The sequence below is a fragment of the Uloborus diversus genome, chromosome 9 (genome assembly GCF_026930045.1).
Source record: "Uloborus diversus isolate 005 chromosome 9, Udiv.v.3.1, whole genome shotgun sequence".
In the NCBI taxonomy this organism is placed as follows: Eukaryota; Metazoa; Arthropoda; class Arachnida; order Araneae; family Uloboridae; genus Uloborus; species Uloborus diversus.
Genome location: NC_072739.1, coordinates 27,679,511 through 27,704,884, shown reverse-complemented (window position 1 = coordinate 27,704,884; position 25,374 = coordinate 27,679,511). Strand labels below are relative to the sequence as shown.

The 25,374-nt window shown below is 35.9% G+C and overlaps 1 protein-coding gene across 1 annotated transcript in view; it reads left to right on the top strand.

Annotated features, from left to right (window-relative positions):
• LOC129229489 (capon-like protein) overlaps positions 1-25,374 on the top strand; it is a 109,976-nt gene that overhangs the window by 38,935 nt on the left and 45,667 nt on the right. Inside the window, exon 2 of the mRNA XM_054863807.1 lies at positions 18,164-19,078. Within this exon, the coding sequence (XP_054719782.1) occupies positions 18,863-19,078 (216 nt within the window). The 5' untranslated portion in view covers positions 18,164-18,862. The remainder of the gene's footprint in view (positions 1-18,163; positions 19,079-25,374) is intronic.

Here is a 25,374-nt window from a genome sequence, read left to right as displayed (position 1 = left end):
TGTGAAGCCTCGTAGCAGTCTTTTCCAGACGACGGCCGTTGCTGGCTTCCTGAACTCGGCAAATCCGAAGTTGGCGAAACGAGCCATCAGGTTGCAGTCGGTCAGGTACCGGACCCTCCGAGGGTCGGACGGCCTTGCTTTCGTACTTGCCAAAGACGTACTTGCAGGACACTTTGCCCCGCTTCCACCTGAAGATGTCCTCTATCTTGGCATTCATAAGGAGTTGGACTTTATCGACGAGAAAGAAATATTCTTTAGTGACGATGTCGTTGATGTCGAACACATCTCTGGGAGTTGAAGCGTCTGTGTTCCTGGACGGTATGATGACATCTATACGGAGTCGGCTGTTTCTTGAACGTTTCTAGCTTGTTCAATATTTACGACTTGTTCCTTTCTAATATTTCTAGCTTGTTTCTTTTCAATTTTGGTAACTGGTCCTTTTTTAACTTTGGTTGCTTGATCTTCTGTAATGCTTTGTTCTTTTTCAATGAATCGTGCTTGATTTTTTTCAATGTTTCTGGCTTGTTTCTTTTGAATGTTTCCACCTTGTTCTTTTTCAATATTTCTAGCTTTTTCTTTTGCAATGATTCCATACTTTTTTTTTTCGATGATTTTAGCTTGTTCGATTTCAATTGTTCTACCTTGTTCTTCTGCAATGTTTATAGCTTCTTCCTTTCAATGTTTCGTGCTTATTCTTTTTTAATGTTTCGTGCTTGTTCTTTTTCAGTGTTTCTTGCTTGTACTTTTCCGATGTTTCATGGATAGTCTGTGGCATCTTCAAACACATCGCGGGTGACGTTCAAATGCTCCCTTTTGACACAACGGCGCCAGCTGCCACGCCATCACTCTCGGGGGAGGATACATCTGTGCTTGTAGAACCTCTTGTCTTGTAGGAGTCGACTGCTTAATCTTGAGGGTCAATCCCAATCACGAGAGTCAATGCTTCCGTGTTTGTAGAACCTCTTGTCCTGGTTGTCTGAACCTCATCAATGGATTCTAGGGATTGATTCGATGTTGATAGCATTGGACGGGTCTATCGGTTGTGAATGGTTCGAAGTTCATAGCATCCGAGGTAGAGTCCCTACATTTAACTCAGGCCTAACTATTCGCCGCTTGTGATCAAAAGAGGGTGAATTATTAATGCACTCTGCGTGTTTTCTCTTTCTTTTTAGCTTCATTTTATGTTGACGTAATGCATTAGTTTCTCTCCGAAACAGAGAGTAGGGTTTGAAAAACTTTTTTCAGCAATTTAAGTGTTGCATTTGTCCAACAGAGCCGTTGAACCAAGTTTCTTAACCGTACAGTTGCAAATAAAAATAACTCACGAAAGGTAGGACAAAAAAAAAGGTATAATATTTACGTTTACTGTTACTGTAGAATGCATAATTGTACTGCTCTGCCAACGTATGGGGGCTGGGACGGATGGAGAATGAGAACAAAAACTATTTCTATTGCTTTATGTACCCTAATTTAATGAGATTTATAACAACCTTTCAGCAGTTTGATAATTTTAATGACTATTATTAGTATTTCGTTTTTCTTTTTATTTATATTTTGAAAAACCTTCGCCAACTCAAATGACGTAACGTGAAAGAACGGAATTAGGTTACTAAACTTTATTATGAAGGTATCTTTGAATTCTATGCCATGAAAGGAGGAAAAAGAAAAAAAATCAATTGTTTTTCAATTAAACATTTGAAATGAGATTCGACTGAATGTAAGGAATTAAACATAAACAGAAAAAAAAATGAAGAACCGTACGTAACTGCGGATTTAAAACATTGTTTTCCATCTATACTTAGAAACCAGCTGGAATGATAAAGCACGCGATAAACACGATTTCTTAATACTGCCGTCATAATCATAGTTGCCGTAACTCCACTTTAGGTAAATGTTCAGGAAGGGCGATTTAGTTTCTTTCGCTTGGGCCACCAATTTAAATTGCGACAACTCTTTTGGTGATTATGTTACTAGGAGGTATTTTGGATGCTCTTTGACATAAGATCGTTAAATTGGACGATTTTCCAAAATTTGGGGCTAAAATGGCGGTTACGGCTTTTATGCGTAGTATACGACTTCATTCTGGAGCAGCAGAAATGCCGCAACTCCCTTCTTTAGCGTGATTTCGGCTACAAAGTTACGATTTGAAACACCATTCAGTGAAATTGTACTTTATATTTGTTATTTAACTTTTGCTTTGTAAATAAAAAGGATGAATTAAATTAAAAATGAACCTTTAACACCAGCCAAATAAGTTTTATTACATCAAAAACAAAACAAAAAGTCTTACTTGTTATTCACAAGTTGATACCAGGTCAGTAACGTGTCTGGTTGTAAAAATTTGCATGTTAAATACCATTTTTCGAATGACATATTTATCCAAAAATTTACAAAAGTATAGTGCTTTCAGTATTACAATTTAAATACCATTCAAAGGAGATATTTATACAAAAATTGAAAAAACTATAGAGCTGTCAGGATTACAACTTAAATAACATTGATTAAATGACATTTTTCTAGCCATCGTCGACATTGCTGCGGAGATCTGCAGCCTTGTTATTCACTGGAAGATTTTCCCAAAATAGCCGTCTGTTTTCTGGCATGAGGGGGAGCAAGGTTTTTAAAATTCCTTCTTTTCTTTCAGCTGAAATGCCCCGTGCTTCGGAAATCGATTGCGGCATGCCCTTGTATTTTTGTGCCTTTACTGAAAGGAAATTGAGTGGAATGTACTCCTTTTCTGAAAAGTCAGTTTTATATTTAACGTTTTGCTGTCCCCTCTCCGCAACAATTTCGACGATATCTTTTAAGTAGGGCCTTGGCTTGGCCCGACTTATTTTGTATTGTGATGACTCATCTTTCCATTCCAAAAAATCGCTTTGACCCATCTCTTTCACCTTAACTTTGCCAGAATTGGCTTCACCGACAGCTTTAACGAAATCCGAAAAGTCGTAGGTTTTTTTTTGACGTTTCAGTGATAGTTCGACCTGGTGGTGAAAACTATCAGCCGCCATGAAAGTATGGCCAGGCTCAAAATAACGTAAGGTAATAGAGTTTGCAGCTATTTCGTTGGAGTTAACTATTTTTACGATGTACGAAATGAGAGTCCAATTTTTATTTTGACCGGCGCAATTATCCAGCCAGATAACTAAATAAAGTATGTCCCTGTGACAAACAAAAAACGAATGGAAAGCACTTACAAGATCTTCTTTTTTGCGCCCAGAAGTGCATTCATGCCATAGGCAGGCAAAAGGGGGTACCTGCGGCTTATCGCCTAACGGAGCGAAAGTCTCATTAAATACAACGATTCTTGGACAAAATAATACCTTTTTAAACATGTCAATTCGCGGTAACATAATTACTTTTTCTAGATCAGCAGAAACGTACAAGGTCTCGGCGGAAGTAGTTTGGCTGTCGGCGCGATATGTTTCTCGCGCTGCTGTTGCTTTCTCAATACGTTTTTTCCATTCAATACAAGAAGTACAGTCACTTGACAAAGAATCCTCTGTATGCAGAGGGTCATGTAGCTTAAAAATTTCGCAATGATCGCACTCTTCATGACCAAGTTTGGTAAACGAAATATTCAAAGCTTTGACACATTTTCGGTACAAATCATACGAACACGTAATGTTTGGATACTTTTCAACAAAATCCGCATGCATATCAGTGACCGTTACGTCGTTTGGCAAATATCTTTTGTTCGGAGCGTGCTCCCTACGGTAATGAGACACGCTAGGCGAAAAAGATTCTATGTGTTTATTTATAAGATCTCTGGTTGTTTTGTCTCTTTCATACCGACCTCTTTTATCAGCAGTCACATAGTTACCAAAAACTTTATCGCCGTTCAGGACCTTAACAATGATTCTATCGTTTTTAGCACTATAACCAAGAGTTGTAAGGAAGAATGTTTTACACACATGGCAAGCTTTTCCGTTTTCATCTTTTAACTCGTACGTAACAGATCTCTTGCGTTTATCAGCATTCTCGCCGCGCCTTCTTTTAACTACCGATTGTGTTACACACGACGAAACAAAAAGCTGCTGTTCATTCGGTTTCATAGCCCAATATTCAGAATTTAAGACGTATCTTCGATCATTGGAAATTTTTGAACCGCAAGCTTTAAAGGTGCAAGCGCAACTAGCTTTGAGTTGATGTTGTTTAACTTTCTTTGACCGTTGATCCTCTTTCCTGTCATTTACAGATTGGCTGTACATTTTTCTCTTTCTAGTGGCACCCCTCTTCGTCAAACTTTCGGCTACATCAGATTCCTTAACGCTCGGAGTACCGGTATTTGAAGTGGACTGTCCCAGTTCAGTGCTGCTGCTGCCGTTTGCCCTATTTTTCTTTGCTTCCGTTAATCGTATATAGTAATCAAACGGATCACAATCACTGGAATCCGAAGAATCAGTGCAAACAAAATTTGGATTTAGCATGGAGCGGTTTGAACTCGTATTAATGTGGGACGGGCCCGCTTTTGGTGAAGATGCACTGTTGTTGTCATCTTGATCCAATTTAACTGCCTCCCGCTCCTCTGGATCGGTTTCCATTGTGGCGGTCAATTTGTTATACCCTAACAGCCAAACAGACAGAAAACTCATTAAAAAGGTGACTCTTGTTAAAAGCCGTTGTCCCACCTAATTAGTCTACGTAATTAAAACTAGTAACTGCAATATTGCACTAATAAATACACAAACTTTAGTGTAAGTTTTTAGTGAATTACAGAATAAAAATAAACTCACCCGACTTTTGAAGTCTCCAAGAGCACTTTTTTTTAGGTATGCACTATTGCTGCTGAACAATAATTCACTCGGGCACACTAGATAGGTCAAGATCACACGTCCACGTACTAAAATAAAATGAAGGTGTGCCACAGTCTACCTTGCAAAGTAAACATCACCAGCTGAAACTTCCGCGCTGGCCCTTTCGCGCATCGTGTCTCTGGTCCGTTCCTAAGCGTAAACACAGTAACTCCACCACGCGTGCGGAGTTGCGGCATTTATGCCTATGATTGGATTTGCGGCATTTATGCCGAGTACCGACTGCATTTTGGAGGAGTTGCGGCAAAACTGGCTATCGATTTAGGTGGGAAGGACGCTTCAACCGAATATATCCTTTCGTACACACATGCGTAATGGCCTATAGTACCCAAAAATCGCAATAACTCAAAATCGACAAAAAGTGGAGTTACGGCAACTATGCGTATGACGGCAGAATAGTAACCACAAGAAGCTTATGAAGTAAATCGTGTTATATGCATTAAAAAATTCATTAACATGTTCTAACAAATATGCATCAAAATACTTAAAATATTAGCGAAAAATTTAAAAATATGCATTAATAATACTTCAGTTTCAAAATTGATTTAGCAATTCAAAAAAAAAAAGAAAAACCCACACCCTAATTAAAATTGGTTGCTCAACGATGATTTGACTAATTTGGATAATTTTCTGTGTTTTGAACTTAGAAATCTACTAGCTGTTACAAAACAGAAAGACATTTTACTGGTAAAAGTTTGATGCACATTTCTAAGAAGGAAAAATAATATAGACTGCGTATATTTTTAAATATTAAGCTCTTTTTAAGTTTCGTAAGAAAATATAACTACGTATTAAACTTCACTTCAATTCGTAAGAAATTAATTTTTCAATTTTTTCCCGAAAAAACCTGGACAAAAAGTGGTTTGTTTCAAGGCTTCAAATTTTCTGGAAGTTTTTCCCTCTAGTGGGACCGTATATGCTTGAATATTTTTTACAAATTTGAAAATGACCAAACCGCCGCTTTTCGTTGTGGCCATTGTGAAGCTTCGGAGAAATCTCTGTCGGAGCGGTACAGGGATGTCGACGGCCGCTGCATGCTTCCTGAACTCGGCAAATCCGAAGTTGGAGAAACGAGCCATCAGATTGTAGTCGGTCAGGTACCAGGTTCTCCGAGGGTCGGACGGCCCTTCTTCCGTACTTGCTCAAGACGTACTAGCAGAACACTTTGCTCCGCTTCCATCTGGTGATGTCCTCTAGCTTGGCATCCATAAGGAGTTGGGTTTCATCGGCGAGAAAGAAATATTCTTAAGTGACGATGTCGTTGATGTCCAACACGTCTCTGGGAGTTCAAGCGTGTGTGTTCCTGGGCGGTATGATGACTTTTACGGAGTCAGCTGTTTCTTGAATGTTTCTAGCTTGTTCAATATCTAAGACTTAATCTTTTCTAATACTTCTAGCGTGTTTCTTTTTCAATTTTGATAATTTGTCCTATCTTAACTTTGGTTGCTTGATCTTCTGTAATGCTTTGTTCTTTTTCAGTGATTCGTGCTTCATTTTTTCAATGCTTTTGGCTTATTCCTTTTCAATGTTTCCACCTTATTCTTTTTCAATATTTATAGCTTGGTCTTCGGCTATATTTATAGCTTGTTCTTCTGCAATGTTTATAGCTTGTTCTTCCGCAATGTTTCTAGCTTGTTCCTCTTCAATGTTTCTAGCTTGTACTTTTCCCATATTCATGGATCGAGTTTATGGCATTTTTAAACACATCGCGGGTGACCTTTCAAATGCTGCCTTTTGACACAACGGAGCCAGCTGTCACGCCATCACTCTTGGGGGAGAATACTTCTGTGCCTGTAGAACCTCTTGACTTGTTGGAGTTCACTGCTTAATCTTGATGGTCACTCCCAATCACGGGGGTCAATGCTTCCATGTTTGTAGAACCTCGTGCCCTGTTTGTCTGAACCTTTATCAATGGATTCTAGGGATTGATTCCATGTTGATAGTATTGGATGAGTCTATCGATTCGAAGTTCATAGCATCGGAGGTAGAGTCCCTACATTTAACTCAAACCGAACTATCTCCGCCTGAGAGCAAAAGAGGGTTAAATATTAATGCACTCTGCGTATTTTCTTTCTTTTTAGCTTCATTTTTTGTTGACGTAATGCATTAGTTTCCCTCCGAAACGGAGTAGGGTTTGAAAAACTTTTTTCAGCAATGTAAGTGTTGCATTTATCCCACAGAGCCGTTGAACAAAGTTTCTTAACCGTACAGTTGCAAATAAAAATAACTCATGAAAGGTAGGCCAAATAAAGGGAGGAATTATATTTTCGTTTACTGTTACAGTAGAATGCATAATTGTACGGATGGAGAATGAGAACAAAAACTATTTCTATTGCTTAAGGTACCCTAATTTAATGAGATTTATCAACCTTTCAGTAGTTTGATAATTTTAATGACTATTATTATTATTTTGTTTTACTTTTTATTTATTTTTGAAAAACCTTCGCCAAGTCAAAGGACGTAACATTAAAGAACGGAATTAGGTTACTAAACTTTATTATGAATGTATCCTTGAACTATATACCATGAATAGAGATAAAACAAAAAAAATCAATTGGTTGTCGATTAAACATTTGAAATGCGATTCGACTGAATGTAAGGAATTTAACATAAACAGAAGGAAAATAAAGAACCGTAAGTAACTGCGGATTTCAGAAATAATTATTTTTTAAAACATTGTTTTCCAGCTATACTTAGAAACCAGTTGGAATGATAAAGCTCACGATAGAACACGAGTTCTTGATAGTAAGCTCAAGAAGCTTTTGAAGTAAGTCGTTGTATCTGCATTGAAATAAAAAATATTAACATCTTTCAGCAAATATGCATCAAAATACCTAAAATATTAGCGAAAAATTAAAAAATATGCATTAATAATACTTTAGTTTCGTCGATAATTTTGTCTGAACGGAATACAAAATACTTAGTCATTATATTTTTAAATTATTTTCTTATTTATGCGATTAATATTTGGTTTTGAACAGGGGTATACAAGGGGAGGGTCATGGGGGTCATGACCCTTCCCAAACCATGGACAGATCATAAGCCTACTTTTTGCTCAAACACTTTTTCCTTAACTTAAACACATTATATTTACACATTTTTCGTTCTGCTGCTTTCTCATCTTTGTCGCAATTGTAACTTAATTGCAATTTAATAAATGTCGTCATGTATTAAATTACAAAATGTGATTAGAGAAATAAAACTTATGTTAAACAATTGTAACAAAAATGAAAATATATCTCGTAGCAGTCGGTTCAAAAATAAATAAATACAAAGTAAATGAAATTACTAAAAATAAATATGCAATAAAAAAGGGAAATAAAAATAAATTAAATGGCAAAAAAAAAAAAATAAATGAAAGAAATCTTAGTTTTTCTCTTTGCATCTTCGTAAACAGCCTGTTATTCATACAACAAACTTACCCTGTGCTACTTTTGTTTTTTAATTTGCTTTCATTTTTTCCTGATAACCCTCTCTTATGCTTAAATACCCATGTAATTACCACCCTTTGCCAGAAGGGAAAGGAGAGGGACCTGCTGAAGGCATACGACGTACGGTAGCAGAACTTGGCGAATAATCGCTGCACACAGTATAAAGCCTTTTTTCCGCCAAAGTTGAATCGCCAACTCGCCTGCAAAGTTGTTTTCTATGCTAACTAACTTTCCTTAAAGTGGGAGAAAACGCGAATGCATTGATCTCTACGGAAGTGTCCAGTCTTATGCGAAGCTATATGGTCTTTGGTTCAACTACGACGAGAGAACACACGTTTGCGTGAAGCTTCCAGTACATTACTTTAAAATATATCTCGGGACCTAAAACCGTTGCTTCCAAGAAATGAAGGCTTCACACTCTCTCTATGTTTTATCTATTCTCAATTGACATGTCACAGTAGGAAATTTCATTACAAAAAGCAGAGCTGGCTATCTTATTGTTTGTTTTGGCAACGGGTTAAATATTTATTTCAGTTGTCGCTCAACAATTGGTTAAAATAAATATTAATCATTTGAGAGATATAACCATCCAATGTTTAAATTAATTAATTAATTACTTAACAAAAACGTTTCCGATTCGATCCATCGCGCTTCTAAACCATGCTCGCCACAACTTAATTACACACAAATTTGATCAAAATCGGTCCAGCCGTTTAAAAGCTTTATGTTGACAAACGTCCGCAAAGAAGATTTTTATATTGTGGGGCACTCGACGGTGATCTCTCTACATATATATTAACGAAAGTAACTGAACGACATTCATTTGCGAGAGAGAACAAAAACTATATTTTCAAACATGGACGCCAGCACTAGAGATTCGAATATCATAACAGTTGCCACTCAATATAAAAACAAAAAATTAATATATATAAATTATCGCGGTTACAGTGAGACGCCACATCATTCCCCTGCCTAGTGAGGTACCGACCGATTAAAAAATTGTTCAAAGAAAACGTGCCGTTCGTCGAACGATACATCCAGATCTGGAATGTGATGGCGGAAGGCCCTCTGCAAATGTAACTTTCTGAGGAGCTTTTGGAGTATGCGACTTTGGTTTTTTGAGAGGTGGCTGTTCATTTGACTTGACAGTGGAAGTTTGTTGTGGCAGTACGCTTGGCATTGTATTGGATAGAAAGTCATTTTTAATAGTAGAGTTTTCCAAAAAACAGGGTTTTACTCTATCTATTGAAACGTTGACTGCCTTTTCATTTATTTTGACTTGAAAAATTTTGTCTGATCTGTTTAGAACTTCAAATGGGCCTTGACATGGAGGTTGAAGACTTCGACGAACACAATCAGTTCTTATAAAAACATGGGTGCATTTTTTTGATCTGCAAAAACGAATGGTTTTTGGCTTGAATGGTTTGTGAAAGGTATAGGTCTAAGCTCTTGAATTTTAATTTTTAGAGATTTTACAAATTCAGACTGTGGTTCACTGGCTGTATTCTCAAAAAAATCATAAGGCAAACGGGTATTTTCTCCGTAAAGAAGTTCAGCTGGCGTAGAGTTGAAGGTTGTATGCTAAGTTGTGCGTAAACCAAGCAGAATGATCGGAAGTGATTTTGTCCAGCTTTGATTTTCATGGCACATAATGGCAGCATTTAATGTACGGTGTCAGCGTTCCACCGCGCCATTCGCCTGCGGATGGTAAGCTACTGTGCGTTGCCTTTTGTAACCTATGAGCTTTGATAATTCTCAAAACAAATTTGATTCGAATTGACGTCTTTTACGAGTTTTGACTAGTGCATCTGCAACTGTTCCGGCTTCTATGTCAGGTATTGGGGTGTCTTCTGGCCAACGTGAGAAACGGTCGATGATAGTAAGGCAATAGCGACAGCCTTCTGACGTTGTAAGGGTCCTACGATGTCAAGATTTCTTTCACTGAAGCGTTGACTTACTGTATGATATTGTTGATGCGGATTCCGTACATGTCTGGAAACTTTTGGCATTTGATGCAACATTTGGCCCAATTTCTTGAGTCTTTCCTAATCGATGGCCAAATAAATTTTGAGGAGATTAGTTTGATTGTAGAATTAATACCTGGATATGCTATATCATGAACGTGGTGAAACACTTGTTTTCTAAATTCGGCTGGTATGTATGGTCGATTTGTCTCTTGGGAAACATCACAGTATAAAAAGCGCTCGGATCCAACAATAGGTATGAACCTATTTTTTCAATGCGAAAAGATGTAAACTCATGGAAATAGTCTCATCTGCTTCCATTTAAAAAGGGGTTCTTTGAAATACCAAAATGCGTGTGTTTTTGTGAGTGATTATAAGAAAAACTGTTCATTAAAAATGTTCCGTCAAGACTTTAAAAAATTGCATTTCCTGCAAGTTTTGAGAAAAACGAAAGTCTTGGTTTGCTAATTATACTTCCACACAGAAAGCTTCCACTCACTGAACCTTTTTTAGCAAAAGCAATATTTTTTTCCTTCTTCATGAAACAAACATGACTTTAATCACAGAACTATGTTAAGCACAAAAGTGGAATCTGCAATAGAGCTCAAACTGCTATATTGCGTTTTAAAGATTGGCTCATCCATGTATTTGATTCAGACAGTGATATTCCCATTAATTTTCCGGAGGGTATACTCCCAGTAATCCACTATGCACAATGTGTGTGCGATCATATACATGATATGTCCAGAAATTCTTGTAGGTATAACCCAAGGGTGACAGAGTTCCGGGTTTTCCAGGAAGGCGAAAAAAAAAATGGTAAAATTAAAGTTTCATACTTTTCGAATGTTTCAAAAAATTCACTGTAATTAACTACCACTGTAATGATTATTAACTACTTTTCATGTGCAATAATGCTATAAGGGTTGATTTGTAAAAATTGTAACCGGGAGCTAAATCATTTCGGAAAATTTTTAATTCAATGATAGAATCTGAATTATAAATGAAAAGTTTTAAAGATTGAGGGTATACGCTATTTGTCTAAAAAATGTTTGAGAGTATACGGCGTTTCTGGAGTATACCCTATGGTACACCCCAGCATTCAGATGTCATTTTGTTTCGTTTTATTTAAGATTTTTTTTTAATAGTTCCTGATCAAGTGACCTTAAAACGTTTTGTTTATTAAGTAAAATACGAAACGGAGAACTTGGCTGCCAGAACTGCAAGTATCCAGACCGATGACAGTGTCCCTTTGGAGGATATTAAAAAAGCCATTTGTGAATGTCTTAACACACATTGGCAGCAGAACTGGAATCTTGAAACACAAAATAAATTGCATTCCATCCAGCCCTCGACTAAAGGTTTCATATCTTTACAACTTACCAGGAGAGAACAAGTATTATTAGCTCGACTTCGCATTGGTCACACAAGGTTCACTCATAAATACCTCTTATGTCGCGAACCAGCTCCAACGTGCGTTACATGTAATGTGAATCAGACAGTGTTACATATTTTAAGTAACTGCCCTAATTTTAACCAAATACGTTTTAAATATTTTAATAATTTTAACCCCTCTTTGAAGGAGTTGCTTGGGGACCCACCCCATCGCAATTTATTCTCCTTCCTCCAGGAGATTGGATTCTCCCTTTTAATTTAGTGTTTGTGCCGTTAAAATGTGAATTGTCCTTTTCCTGTTATTCAAGGTTTTTTGTCAACATATTATTTCATACGTTATTTAAGTGTTTTTAATGTCTACTTGTTTTTTATTACGTATTTTAAACTACCTATGCTTATACCTTTCACCTGAAAACACGCTTACTTTTATCTTTATCTATACATTTTATTCTAAAAAATCGTTTGGCGCAGTATAGCCCTCAAGGGCTCTTGCGCCATAAAAACTAAACAAACCAACCAACCAACCAACCAACGAGTTACAAAAACTCAAAGAGTTCAGTGGAAGCCATCACTCATTGCAATAATAACAGCCATCCTATAGTCATCCAGTCATATCTTTTATACAAAAACCTTAAGCAAAATAATTTTCGTGTTCTCTTTTGTTGGATTCCTGGTCATGTGGGCATTGCAGGCAATGAGGCAGCCGACTCAGCTGCCAGAGCTGCAAGTATCCTGGTCGATAATAGTGTCCCTTTCGATGACATCAAAAACGCCGTCGTTGTAAGCCTCAACACGTATTGGCAGGGGACGTGGAATTCAGAAATCCAAAATAAATTGCATTCGATCCAGCCCTCCACTAGAGGTTTTAAATCATTAAATATCACCAGGAGAGAACAAGTCTTATTAGCTCGACTTCGCATTGGACATACCAGATTTACTCATAAATATATCTAATGTCATGAACCAGCTCCAACATGCATTACATGTGATGTAAATCAGACAGTGTTGCACATTTTATGCAACTGCCCAAATTTTAATCTAATTCGTTATAAATATTTTAATAATTTTAAGCCATCTTTGAAGGAGTTGCTGGGGGAGCCGCCTCATCGCAATTTGTATTCCTTCCTCCAGGAGATTGGATTCTCCTTTTTAATTTAGTGTTTGTCTCGACATTATGTGATTTCGTCCTTCCTTTGTTTTTCAAGATATGTTTTGCCCTTTTTGTATTTATCTTCAAATTGTTTAAATTTTTTTATCGGTTACACTTTTTAACACTAGCACTTGAAGTTTTATGCTTTCTTCTTCAAAATATGATTTTATTTACCTTATTCTTTTATGAAAAATAAATAGCTTTATAATAAAATATCGTTTGGCGCAGTATAGCCCTCAAGGGCTCTTGCGCCATAAAAATTAAACCAACCAACCAACAATAACTCAATTTTGTTCAAAAGTTTTAGGTATAACTACTTTTACTACTGCGCTTAGCACGGCCGTAAACTGAGACTCCAGTTTTGGTTTGTGGTTTCTGTTGGAAAGATAAAGAAAAACCACTTTACGATTTAGACTTTGATTGAAGTAGAAAAAAAATCAAAACTCAACACCTTTCATTTTCAGACATTTAAGTTACAATTAAAGAAGGGAAATCTTACTTGTTAGTCTTTTAAACAATATCAATCATCTTACTACTATTATATATGCGAAAGTTTGTCTGTATGGATGTATGGATGTTTGTTACTCTTTCACGCAAAAACTACTGAATGGATTTTTATGAAACTTTACAATAATACAGCTTATGCATCAGAATAACACATAGGGTAGTTTTCGTCCCATTATGGGGGGCAAAATCCCCTTAGGGGGGCAATAAAACACAATTTTCGTATAAATTCTCTGATATGGGGATGAAAAAATACTTGCACATATTAACATTATATGTCCATCGAAACCTCTGATTTTTCTGCTGAAGATGGCACCTGTTCGAAATTTCTAAGTAGAAGAAAAAACGAGTTATGAGCTTTTTAGTTCCATGTTCGAAGGCTTTCCTTAACTCAATACAATATTTAGTGTATCATCTCAACTCCCTGTTGATAGCGACTATTGTTGTATTGTTGACTATCTTTGCTTTTCGTGACTGTTCAAGGCTTTTCTCGAGTCAAATCTTGAAGTAAGATTTTTGCACAAGATTGGCAAATAATACATGGATTTGGCTGATTTTTTTTCGTTTTAATGCAACTTTGAGGCAATTAATGTTTTTTTTTATTTATTTGTATTGACTGGGTATTTAATCGATCAGCTGGAATCTAGCCAAACTTTTTTTGTGGAATCATTTCAATAGCTAAGGCATTTGGCATTTTTTTCAACTGTCGCTGTTTTTGTAGCTAAAGACTACGCAATACTGTTTCTCGGTTTTCACCATGTAACCAAATATATCCATTTCTTTAATATTTCGTTCTTTAAATTTGTTAACACGTAAAATAATTCGCCAACTAATTCGCAAATTCATAAACAGCGCAAAAACTTCCATTACTTTGTCTTTGCACACAATTTCAAACAATTGCCAAATTTTTACTGTTTATTGGAAACATTTCGGGTAGCATCATTGTTGACCCTATTTTGGGACGATTTCTACGGTAAGAAGTTACACATTATACAATAATTTAGATTTCCGGTGTAGCGCTGGATGTTATGTATATGACGAAGATCTGGATTATAAGGGAACTGTTTCACTTTATTTAAGAATAGTTGACCTCACTCGAATTGGATTTTTTGAGAATTACCCAAACTAATTTCTTTACAACTCCTGAACGTTTTCAAGATTTATTTTGTGTGATTTTTTGAGTGTCTTCCAAGTTTCGCCGACATTTCATTTACTACCCTTCCCCCTGATTTTCAGTTTTAATCATACCTTTTGATACATTTAAGGGGGCAGACAATTTGAAATGTCGGCGAAACTAGAGACAAACAATGTTTTGGTAACTATTTGACCTCTGCCTGTAATGACCATTAACTTGAATTAATTGAAAAAACACTACATCAACGTGAGCGAAACCACGGGCAAAGCTAGTAACGAATAAATACCTTTTGAAGTCAATAATTACTATTATTATTTCCTTAAGTTTCTAAGGCAATCTAAAATAGAAAATGTAGTTATGATCAGACACACCTTTCCCAATATTATTGGTTGAACGACGATTTGACTTATTTCTGGTGTTTGACCGAACATATAAAGGATTACGTATTAAAAATTATATGCAATCTAAATATCTTCCTCTTCTGCTTGGTACAAATACACATAAAGGTAAGTTTAATTAGAATTTTTTTTTAATTCTAATTAAACTTACCTTTACCTACTTTTCGTTGTGTCAAGGTGCGATATGTAACATTGGAATTCTTTTGCCCAACATTACGCACTGTTCGCCTAATGCAAGATGCATTCATTTATCTTTTAATTTGAGAATAACTTCGTTTTTTTTTAAATAAATACCATGAACAATTGAAGTTACGGCATTTGTTTGTTTTACCTTTTTCATCTGCCATTAGACAGTGGCTGTAGCGGCCCCTATAGTTTATTAGAGTTGCGAATTATTTTGGTTCCTTCGTTTTCCTAAAATGACAGTTTTACCAGTAAAACTATTAAGTTGCCGGATCGAGTTCAGCCTTGTCACAATAAAGCTTTTCTATGCATGTTAAACATTAACATATTATCAAACGATCATGCCGTGACGCAAGTTTCATTGTTGAAACACGCGGGTTACTTTATCACCGGCTATTATTTATGAGAATTTGAATTTGTGTCCTTCCAACAAGCAAGATTGGAACGTTGTTAAAAGTCTTCAATGGTCACCAGAAAGCATCAAGTTATACTAGCCAGTCTTCGCATTGGTCACGCAAGATTAACACCAACATCTATTTTGCCGCGAACCTACTCATATATGCAACACATGCAATGTCAATTAGACAGTGTTGCCTACCCTCTCCGATTGACCAAATTTCAATCATATTCTTTTCAGATTCTGAAAGGATTTTCACCAGTCTTTGAAGGAATTGTTAAGGAACATGCCTAATATGACATTGTACCCTTTCGTTCTCGAGATTGGCTTCATATTTTTAATTTAGGGTGATCGTCCTTATGTCCTTGTTTTCGTTTCGTCATTATTTTGTTGTGAAGATTTTTACTTAGCTGAAAATTATTTCTCAGTTTATTCTTTTGTTTTTAATGCAAAATTTAAAACTTTGTTACGTGTTTATTTCCGCAATACTTTAGAAAATTCTAGAAGTTTTATGTTCTTTACACTTTAAAGGTTTTCACTCTTTTGTCCCTTTTTTCTACTCCCTGACAATCGTTCGGCGCAGCATAGCCTATCGAGGCTCTTGAGCTAAAAATACAGTATAACTAATCTACCAACTAAAACTTGATTGTACGATTTGTTTGAAAAGAATGTGTTAAAACGATTTACATAATATGAAAATGAACACCATAAAAATAGGTTGAGAGAATGCGTGAAAAAGGAAGGGCACCAGAGCAAAAACAACTGGCACGTCCTCAAGAAACTTTTTTCGCCCTTCCCTCATTCTTTTCCCCATTGATGAATAAGAACTCATCTGTCGGAGGCAAAATTCGGGACCATGATATTTAGGTCAATACGCGATTACAAAGCTTGACTGATGGCTCAAAACAAGCCTGACAACAAAATAAGCTGCTGTAGTGCTTTAATTAGAGCTTATGCACAAACAAGAGCAAATACAACTGGTGTTGAGTTGATTGGGGAAGATCTTGATGGTGCTCAGGTTTCATCTTCACTTGTTTAATCCCGCGTTTCATCTCCTTTGTCACGCCTCGGTGTCACCAAGCGAAACTGTTTTTTCTCCCCTCTTTATGTTACTTTGTTCAGCAGTTAATACTCATTTTTTTTCCTGCAGACATTTACTTCCTCACATGCAAAGTAATTAAAAGAAATATGTTTGAAAAATTTCGAGAAGATTTAATTGAAAAAAATCAGTAATCCAACGTCAGAAAGCCCAAATATTGCAAAATATTGCAGACACGTGTTTCGGTGTTACAAGGAACACCTTTTTCAATGCAAAGAAACGTGAGCTTCTGGATGAAAAGTCATCCGAGAAAAGCAACACGGTGGAACAGGAGATAGTATAAATATCAAAAACTAAAAATTAAACAAAACAAAAAAGATAAAATGACACCTGGAGGCAAAATTTATTATATAATTCCATCAGGAAAAAAAAAAACCGTTAAGTAATAAATTTTTCAAGAAAACCCATAAGCAATGCAAAAAGTCCAAAAATGAAACCACTCTGAATAAATTAGCAATAAATTTGCCAGCGGGAAAAACTATGTATGAAAGCAATGTATCAAATGGAGAAATGCATTTAAGAACAAAGTGAAGGATAAACATATTGGAATTAGTTAATTCGTTTCGTGATTAACTAATTCCAATATGTTTATCCTTCACTTTGTTCTTAAATGCATTTCTCCATTTGATGCATTGCTTTCATACATAGCAATAAATTTGCCAGCGGGAAAAACTAATTTATTCAGAGTGGTTTCATTTTTGGACTTTTTGCATTGTTTATGGGTTTTCTTGGAAAATTTATTACTTAACGGTTTTTTTTCCTGATGGAATTATATAATAAATTTTGCCTCCAGGTGTCATTTTATCTTTTTTGTTTTGTTTAATTTCTAGTTTTTGATATTTATACTATCTCCTGTTCCACCGTGTTGCTTTTCTCGGATGACTTTTCATCCAGAAGCTCACATTTCTTTGCATTGAAAAAGGTGTTCCTTGTAACACCGAAACACGTGTCTGCAATATTTGTGCTTTCTGACGTTGGATTACTGATTTTTTGAATTTTCAGCACAAAGGTATTTATTCGTTATAAGATTTAATTGGTTGATTAACTACTTTTTTTTATATAAAATTGGGAAAAACAGACATATAGTTGCAATTGTATTTTTTTTAAATATTTTTTACTGTTAGCTATACGTTAGTTTTACTCAATACGAAACAAAAAATCTTGCTTTTTTGAAAAAAAAAATGGCATATTGTTATTAAGTCCTTTTTAATGAAAGAATTCTCAATTCTGATTTTTGAGGATGTGCCACAATTGTTGCCGATGAAGGATATGTGCGCGCGTGCCTCCATTCATATAAAACAGAATTGGCATATTAATATTAACAGTTATGCAAAAGATGCACGCTTTACAAATATTATTACTAACGTAACATTGTGTGACACATTCACAGATTGCATAAAATGTCTTGTTTATTCACTAGCATACAAAACATTTATTATATTTCATAGAAATTTATTCTGCATTTTGTGAAGCGAATTCCGTCTGAATTATTTATAAAATTTAGTATTAGTTTTGTTTTGTCGGTGCAATTAAGAAAAAAAGTTAATTACTCAAACTGTCAGCCGTTCTCTTTTAATGAAATATCCACACCTTTAACTACAATTTCTTCTGTCATTGACTGATTTTTTTTTTCCTTTTTTTATTCAGTGAATTGTTGAAAATTTCCTGAAAAACTTACATTCTTTTCTTTTTTCAGGAAATGAAGCTGAGTTAAGAAGAATCAATCATGTACCCACAGTTTTGTCTTGGGATTAATTGTTCAGAAATCTCATAGCAAATTATGCATTAGCACAAATATATATTTTACTAATCTTGCATAATTCCTCCAAAACTGAATCATAGGTTTTTCAAACCGTTTTGAAGAATGCTGAGGCAAAAAATATCTATGAAAACATTTAGATACAGAACGTTTTTCTTTAGAGCGAAACCAATACTTCATAAAGAACAAAGGATATGCAATGAAGTCCAGCAAGAAGAATCTTGATGTTCCTGCATTAGCAAATTATATTTGCATTCAAGTATTGAATTATCATAATTCAATAAATGTCTTATGAAGAATTGAGCTTAAAGTGTTAAAACATTCAAAGAGCTGTTCAAGCTTGTAATGACTTTGAATTATTGGAATGACTGAAGCATTACAATCCCTCAATTATGCGTTATGAAATGCGGTAATGTTAAGAACTCGTCTTCAATTAAGTAAAGCTATTGTGGGTATCACTGTTATCTAGATCATGCCACAGTTTAAGCTAAATGTTTGCAACTTAGTTCCTCACCGTAAATATTATAGATCTGAAGCAAAATTAGTGCCTCTTTGGAGTAAAAATCCAACTCTATGAGTCGGGTTTAGGGACTCTATGAGTAGAGCGCGGGACCTTTTGTGGAATCTTTGACAAGAATGTTCAGAGCTGGACCTAAAGTTTCTGCACACGACAAACTAGAGAAGCAGCAACAGCAGCAGAAACAGAAGAAGAGATTGTCTTTCAGGGAGCCGGAAATTGTGGGACCTCAAAGACAAGGGGATTACAGATCAAAAGTTTCACTCTCTGCAGTTCCGACTAAAGCTCTTGAATCTAGAAGGGGTAGTTCCAGTGTTGAAGATCTGACATTGGAGGTAAGAAACATTTTTACACTGAAGAAATTTCTTTAAATTTTGTGTGCATCTTGGAACAACCGCAGCCCAAGTCATATTTTGGACAAATTTAATTTCTAATGGAAATCTGTCCGCGAAGTAGTCAATTTCTCGTTGCGAAAGCAAGAATGTGATACAGCGTCTAAATATTGAGTAAAAGTAATCACATTTACCAATGTCCCAAAAAAATTTATCGTTAGCTGTATGAGCAACAACTAAACTTTACTTTGGTTCTCTGATGTGTATGGAGAGTCAATTTGAAATTTAATGTACATTACTGAGGTAAAATAAGTCTTTCGAATTAAGAAACTTTACGGCCTCTTTTTGAAAAGCTGAAACATTTGATGTTGTTGTTCCTAAGTGCAAATATATTAACGCAGCTAAGCATTATTTGAAAAGGTGTACGAATAACAGTCTAAACTGTGTGAGTCGAGCTCGAATCCATATTTATGCTTTCGTACTTCGAGCAGGCGCGTTAGCAATAATGCATGCTTGGAAATTATATTTTCTGGCAGAAAAATTTAACTGGAGTACTAATTACATGGTTTTAAGCTATTTTCCATTAGGGGAATAAATGTAGCTGGAAATATTGAACTCCGATTTTGTTCTTAATTTTATCATTACAGTATTTCTTTGAAACTCTGCATCAAAAAACATATTGGTTTTCTCTGTTGGTTTTTATGGCGTAAGAGTCATAATAGGCTATTCTACTCCAAACAACTTTCGGAAAAGGTACCAAAAATGTAAAATTGCTTAACCTTTCTCGTGCCATGCTCGAGTATACTCAGGCATATCTATGGTGTTAAGCATTGAGTCTGAGGAGCAAAGGTGGTGTAACTTCTAGAATTTTGAAAAGTTTCGTGAAATAAACACACGTACAAAATTTAAAATCTTGCGCAACAGACGATAAAAATAAACTGTAATACTTTTGAAGAATTGAAAAACTATTTTTCTGTTTATTCTTTTGCTTCGTTGTTCAAAATGTAAAAGTATTTATTCCCGTTCAATGCAACTACTGACTTTAAATATGTATCTATAAGATACATGTTGAAGAAATAGAAGTGCATAAAACATAAAAAAATAGTTTTGAATTCTCTGGGGCTTGGACACTGAAGAGATCCGTGAGAATGAAAAGCATGAGAAACGCTGCTGTAGTTGACCTTTTCCACCCTCTTTGGAATTTTTCCCCTTCCTTCAGGAGATCGGCTTTTTGTCTTTTATTTAGTCTGTTTCTTTGTCATTGTTTTTGTATATGTGTTTTTCGCTTTTCAAAATTATTTAAGAGTTTTTTTCGGCTTTTTCAAAATTCGAAACTTCGTTCTTGTTTCTTTAAAAAATTTATTCTTAATTCTAGAAGTTTTATGTATTTTATAGTTAAAATAATTTTACACTTTTAGTTTTTTTTTAACTCTCTTTATTAATATCGTTAGGCGCAGTATAGTCTATTTAGTCTCTTGCGCCATTAAAACCAATAGAACCAACCTACCGCCCTGTTGTGACAATTCAGCACACGCGAATGTTTCTTAAGGCGGTGATCGCCGACCGACATCAAAAGAAGCGCTCGGAAAATAAACAAAGCCACTCCTACTTAAATTACCCTTAATCTCTACTCTCTCATTCCTTAATTTTCATCACATTGCCTAAAATACTCAATCCGAGAAGAATGACAGTTAATTTTACCCTTTCTTCAGCATAAGTATCTTACTCAGCATCGTCTTGGCCTCGTTCACAACTGCCTTGACCCGTTTCATGAGATCAGTCGAAAGGATCTGGCAGCGGAAAAAGACTTTCATCTGCATCATAGGGATCTGGCAACGGGGAATGGCTTTCCTCCGCACCTGTATCAGAGTGAAAGCCAAGAATCTTTAAGCAGATGATTTATTCGCACTTTTTTTCACCCCATTTTTTAAAAGTGGCCTTTGATGATTTAGATCGACGTTAAGTCCATGGAAGATTGTCGGTTGACTGTTGAAGGTTTTATACTGCCTACTTATCAGAACTTGTTGCTGAATCGTACGTTATGCGTTTTCATGTACGACACATTTTTATAAAAAAAAATCAACCCGGAAACATTTTTTCGCCTTCTTGAAAATTTCAATGGAGATAAAAAGTATCTTTCATCTATCGTTGTATCTATCTTCATTAGAAAGCTTAATAATTGATGAACCAATTATATCACATAAATTAAATACTTCTTGTTCAGTTTTTACCTCTGAAATAAACGCAATTTTGAAAGCATTACAAATATCATCAAATCAAATCTTCATCAAATCATTTGAATTGATGATCTACACTGACTCAAAGAGTTCGGTAGAAGCCATCACTCACTGCAACAACAATAGCCATCCTACAGTAATACGTTCATACCTTTTATACAATAGTCTCAAACAAAATGTCCAAGTTACCTTTTGATGGATCCCACGTTGGCATTGCAGGCAATGAGGCGGCAGATTCAGCTGCCAAGGCTGCAAGTGCCCAGGTCGATGATCTTGTTCCTTTCGATGACAGTAAAAATACTATTAGCTACTGTCTTAACAACTGTTGGCAGCGGAGCTGGAACGCAGAAACGCAAAATAAATTGCACTCCATCCAGCCTTCAATGAAAGGTTTAAAGTCTTCAATGATCGTCAGAAGAGAGCAAGTTGTAATAATCCGTCTTCGCATTGTCACATAATATTCACTCACCAACATCTCTTATGCCGCCAACCGGTTCCTTATGCAACACATGAAATGTCAATCAGTGTTGCGTATCCTCTCTTATTGTTCAAATTTCAATCATGTTCGTTTCATATATTTCGATTAATTTCATTCTCCGAAGGAACTGCTAGGGGAGACACCTCGTCTCAAATTGTCAAGTCGAACTTCCGATGAATCGAAGTTTTTTTTCGGTCCCTTTAGATTTGAGTTATTGAGAATTGACTGTATTTTACAATTAAATATTATGCTAAGTTTTAAAATTTTAATTTTCCTGTTCAAACCTGCTCCAGATAAGGGTAAGGCTAGAGGTACCTTTGAAGAATTTTAAAAAAAAATAAACTAACTTAACAGTTTTGTCAAACTGCATATTTATAAAAATTAGAAATTGATAAAATATTAACGCCTCTTCATTTATGGAAATTACAAAACTTTTATTATTTAACCAAATTTATGTAAATCAGACTGATTTATTTTCGTAAAGAAGTGCCACATTGCTCAGATTTTTCTTCTCATTTTTAAACGGGATTAGTGTTCAGCTTCAATTAAATTTTTCTCGTTGGCCAATGTCGTTATTCTGCAATATCTGATGGAGGGTGTGAAGTTGGAATGTTCGCTGATGACATTGTCCTGTGGTGCTCTGGCCCCGATGTCAGTCTTATAGAATCAACTCTAAATTCAACGTTAATTGATGTGAAGAAGTTTGCAGATGACTTCAAACTGGTTTTTAATGTTTCAAAGTCATATACGGGATTCTTTACTACTAATAAACATCTTTACTCGTATCGCCCCCAGATTCTCCTTAAAAACCAGCTTCTCTCATATGTCAAACACCCTAAGTACCTGGGTTTCGTTTTGGATCCAGAGATCACGTGCAATGGGCACTTACTACATTTGGTCAACAAGAGTCGCAAGAGACTGAACATCCTTAAGTACATCTGTGGAAGAAATTCGGGTGCTGATGCAAAAATACTCAGGGCAACGTATATTGCTCTTATTAGACCTATCCTACAGTATGGGTCCCCAGTATACTTCAGAGCCTCTTTAACGAATCTCTCCAAATTAGAAAGGGTTCAGTTATGTGCAGCTTGTATCATAACAGGTTTGAAAAGCAGCTGCCCGAACGACATTGTACTCTGAGGCAAATCTTCCACCACTTGGTCTTGAAAGAAAAACTTGGTTAAATATTTTAACAAATTACGCAGCTATGAAAACCATAATAGAACATCAGAATATTTGTGTAATTGGATAAATAATCAAAGATAAAAGAAATATAGCCCATTTAGTTTGGCTGATAATATGAAGATAATTTCTAAATCAGTAGAGCAGTCCTCTCTAAGACCTTGTGTGAGCCCGATTGTGGGCCTACCCGGAGTTCACTTCCATACTGAACTTATGTCCGTCACTAACAAAAACATAGATGCTCCAGATTATTTAAGACGGTTGTCTCTAGAAGTTATATATGGCATCCCGAGTGATGCCATTTTAATTTACACAGATGGCAGTAAAGATGAATTGAATAACACTGGGAGTGGTGTCTTTATCGAAAGTCTTTCTGTTCAGCTTTTCAGACGCAACCCGGATAACTGTTCGGTATTCAGAAATGAATTAATCGCCGTAAATGAAAGATTAAATACCATCCTTCACGACACTAAATATGGTGACATTTGGATCCTTACTGATAGTCGGAGCTCGATTCAATACCTACAGAACTGGAGCAGTGTGTGCGACCTTGTGGGTATTCAGATTATCACCCATCTCAAAAATCTAGCCAAGGGAAGGGAAGTCCACTTTCAGTGGATTCCCTCTCATGTAAACATCCATGGCAATGAAGCCGCAGACATCTTGGCTAAAAGAGGTTGCCCAACAAGGACTTCACATTTACTTATAAGGAAATTTTCTCTATGAAGAAACAAGGAGACAGGCAAGTCTGGATCACCCCTCCCGCCCATCCCTGGTACTGCAGGAAGACCCCGGGAGGCTCGTTAAATTTCGAGGGTGACAGACATGATCAAACGGCCGTCTCGAGACTCATAAGTGGTTATCTGAAGAACATGATTTTCGACTCTGGGTGTAAGATCTTCTCTTTGTGCAGCAAATGCAATCTGAAACCGGCATCCCCCGACCACTTCCTTTATTGTTTGGGGTTCACTCTGGCAGATGTCTGTGCTAGCCCACTACTGGTGCTTGACTTCGCTAGGGTTCATGGCATCATGAATCTGATCTAGCTGCCGCTAGATCAATGAAGGATTGTAAACAACAAACAACAACATCTTTAATATAGTCCACTTCGATTGCTTTTTCGTGGTTCGTCTTTTAGAAACGGTGGCATTAATTCTGGAATAAGACGAGTTTAAGTTGAAGCTTGTGTGATAAATTCGTTGCTCCTGTAGCTCATAGCTAATCTGTCATTTTTAAGAAAGGAATTTACTTTTATGTTTGCTAAATCACACTACCCACAGCCCTTCAAATCAGAGCCAAATTAATGAATACAAGATTTTGAAATTACATTTAAACTATACTTTAAAAAAATCATGACAAATTATTGTTAATACTATAGATTAGACATTAAACTCGAAAATAATATCAAAATATGAAAAAAAAACAACCCCTGAAAAAGTGAGATGAACAGGATTTTAATAGTTTTTTTAATTTTTTTTTTAATATCCAATGCAGATAGGGAGAGCTACAGATATGGAGACAACTTAAGGGAATCAAAATTAACTAGCAATAAGTTATTCTTGAAAATTATTCAATTTTAATAAGGGGATTAGAATAATTTGTAAAAAATGGCAAAATGTAAAAAACTTTGACTTCTCCAAAACACTGCCTGTCAATAGGAACTCGGAAATATCTAAATTTTTTTATGCGTGAGATGGCCTATTCAACATGGACACGCAAATTAGAGACTTGTTGATTTTCATCCTTTTCTGTCACTGTGAACTGAATCTTTTGCTTCAAGAAGTGAGGCATTATCAGTCTTTGCTGCTAATTCTACTGCAATGATAAATCCTCTGTCAGCTAGAATATCGTCATTTTGTGTACGCTGCAACAGTCCACTTTCAAGAAAAGTTGCTTATAGGAAATCCCTCCACACCATACGTCTGACATGTTAGATAAGGCTCCAGAAGGTGTGATGGCAATCAATGCCTTTACGGTGTTTCGATTTTTATAGTAGCTAAAAGTTAGCTGCTGTACACGAGGATTGGAGGGTTTTTGTATGGCAATTCAGTACAGTCCAGAATTGCTCTACAATTTGGATATTTTAATGCAAAAGCCTCTAGCATGTACTCTTGAACTTGCCTTTTTGAGGGCCAGATATCGATGTCTTTCACCATAAAGTAGATTGAATCAATGACTGCACTTAGCATTCTGGAAACGGAAGATTTTGTGAGGCAGAATTTCTCACAAAGAAATCCAGAGTGCGGCCACAACGCACTTGCACCAGAAACATAAAAAATTGCTCTTCAGGTGTCAATCCTTTGTTAACTAAATCTTCTAAATTCAGGAATTGGAACACTCTGCAGTAAACCCTGTAATCGACAAAAATGCATTCCCATTCAATTTCACTTTCTAAAGTGAAA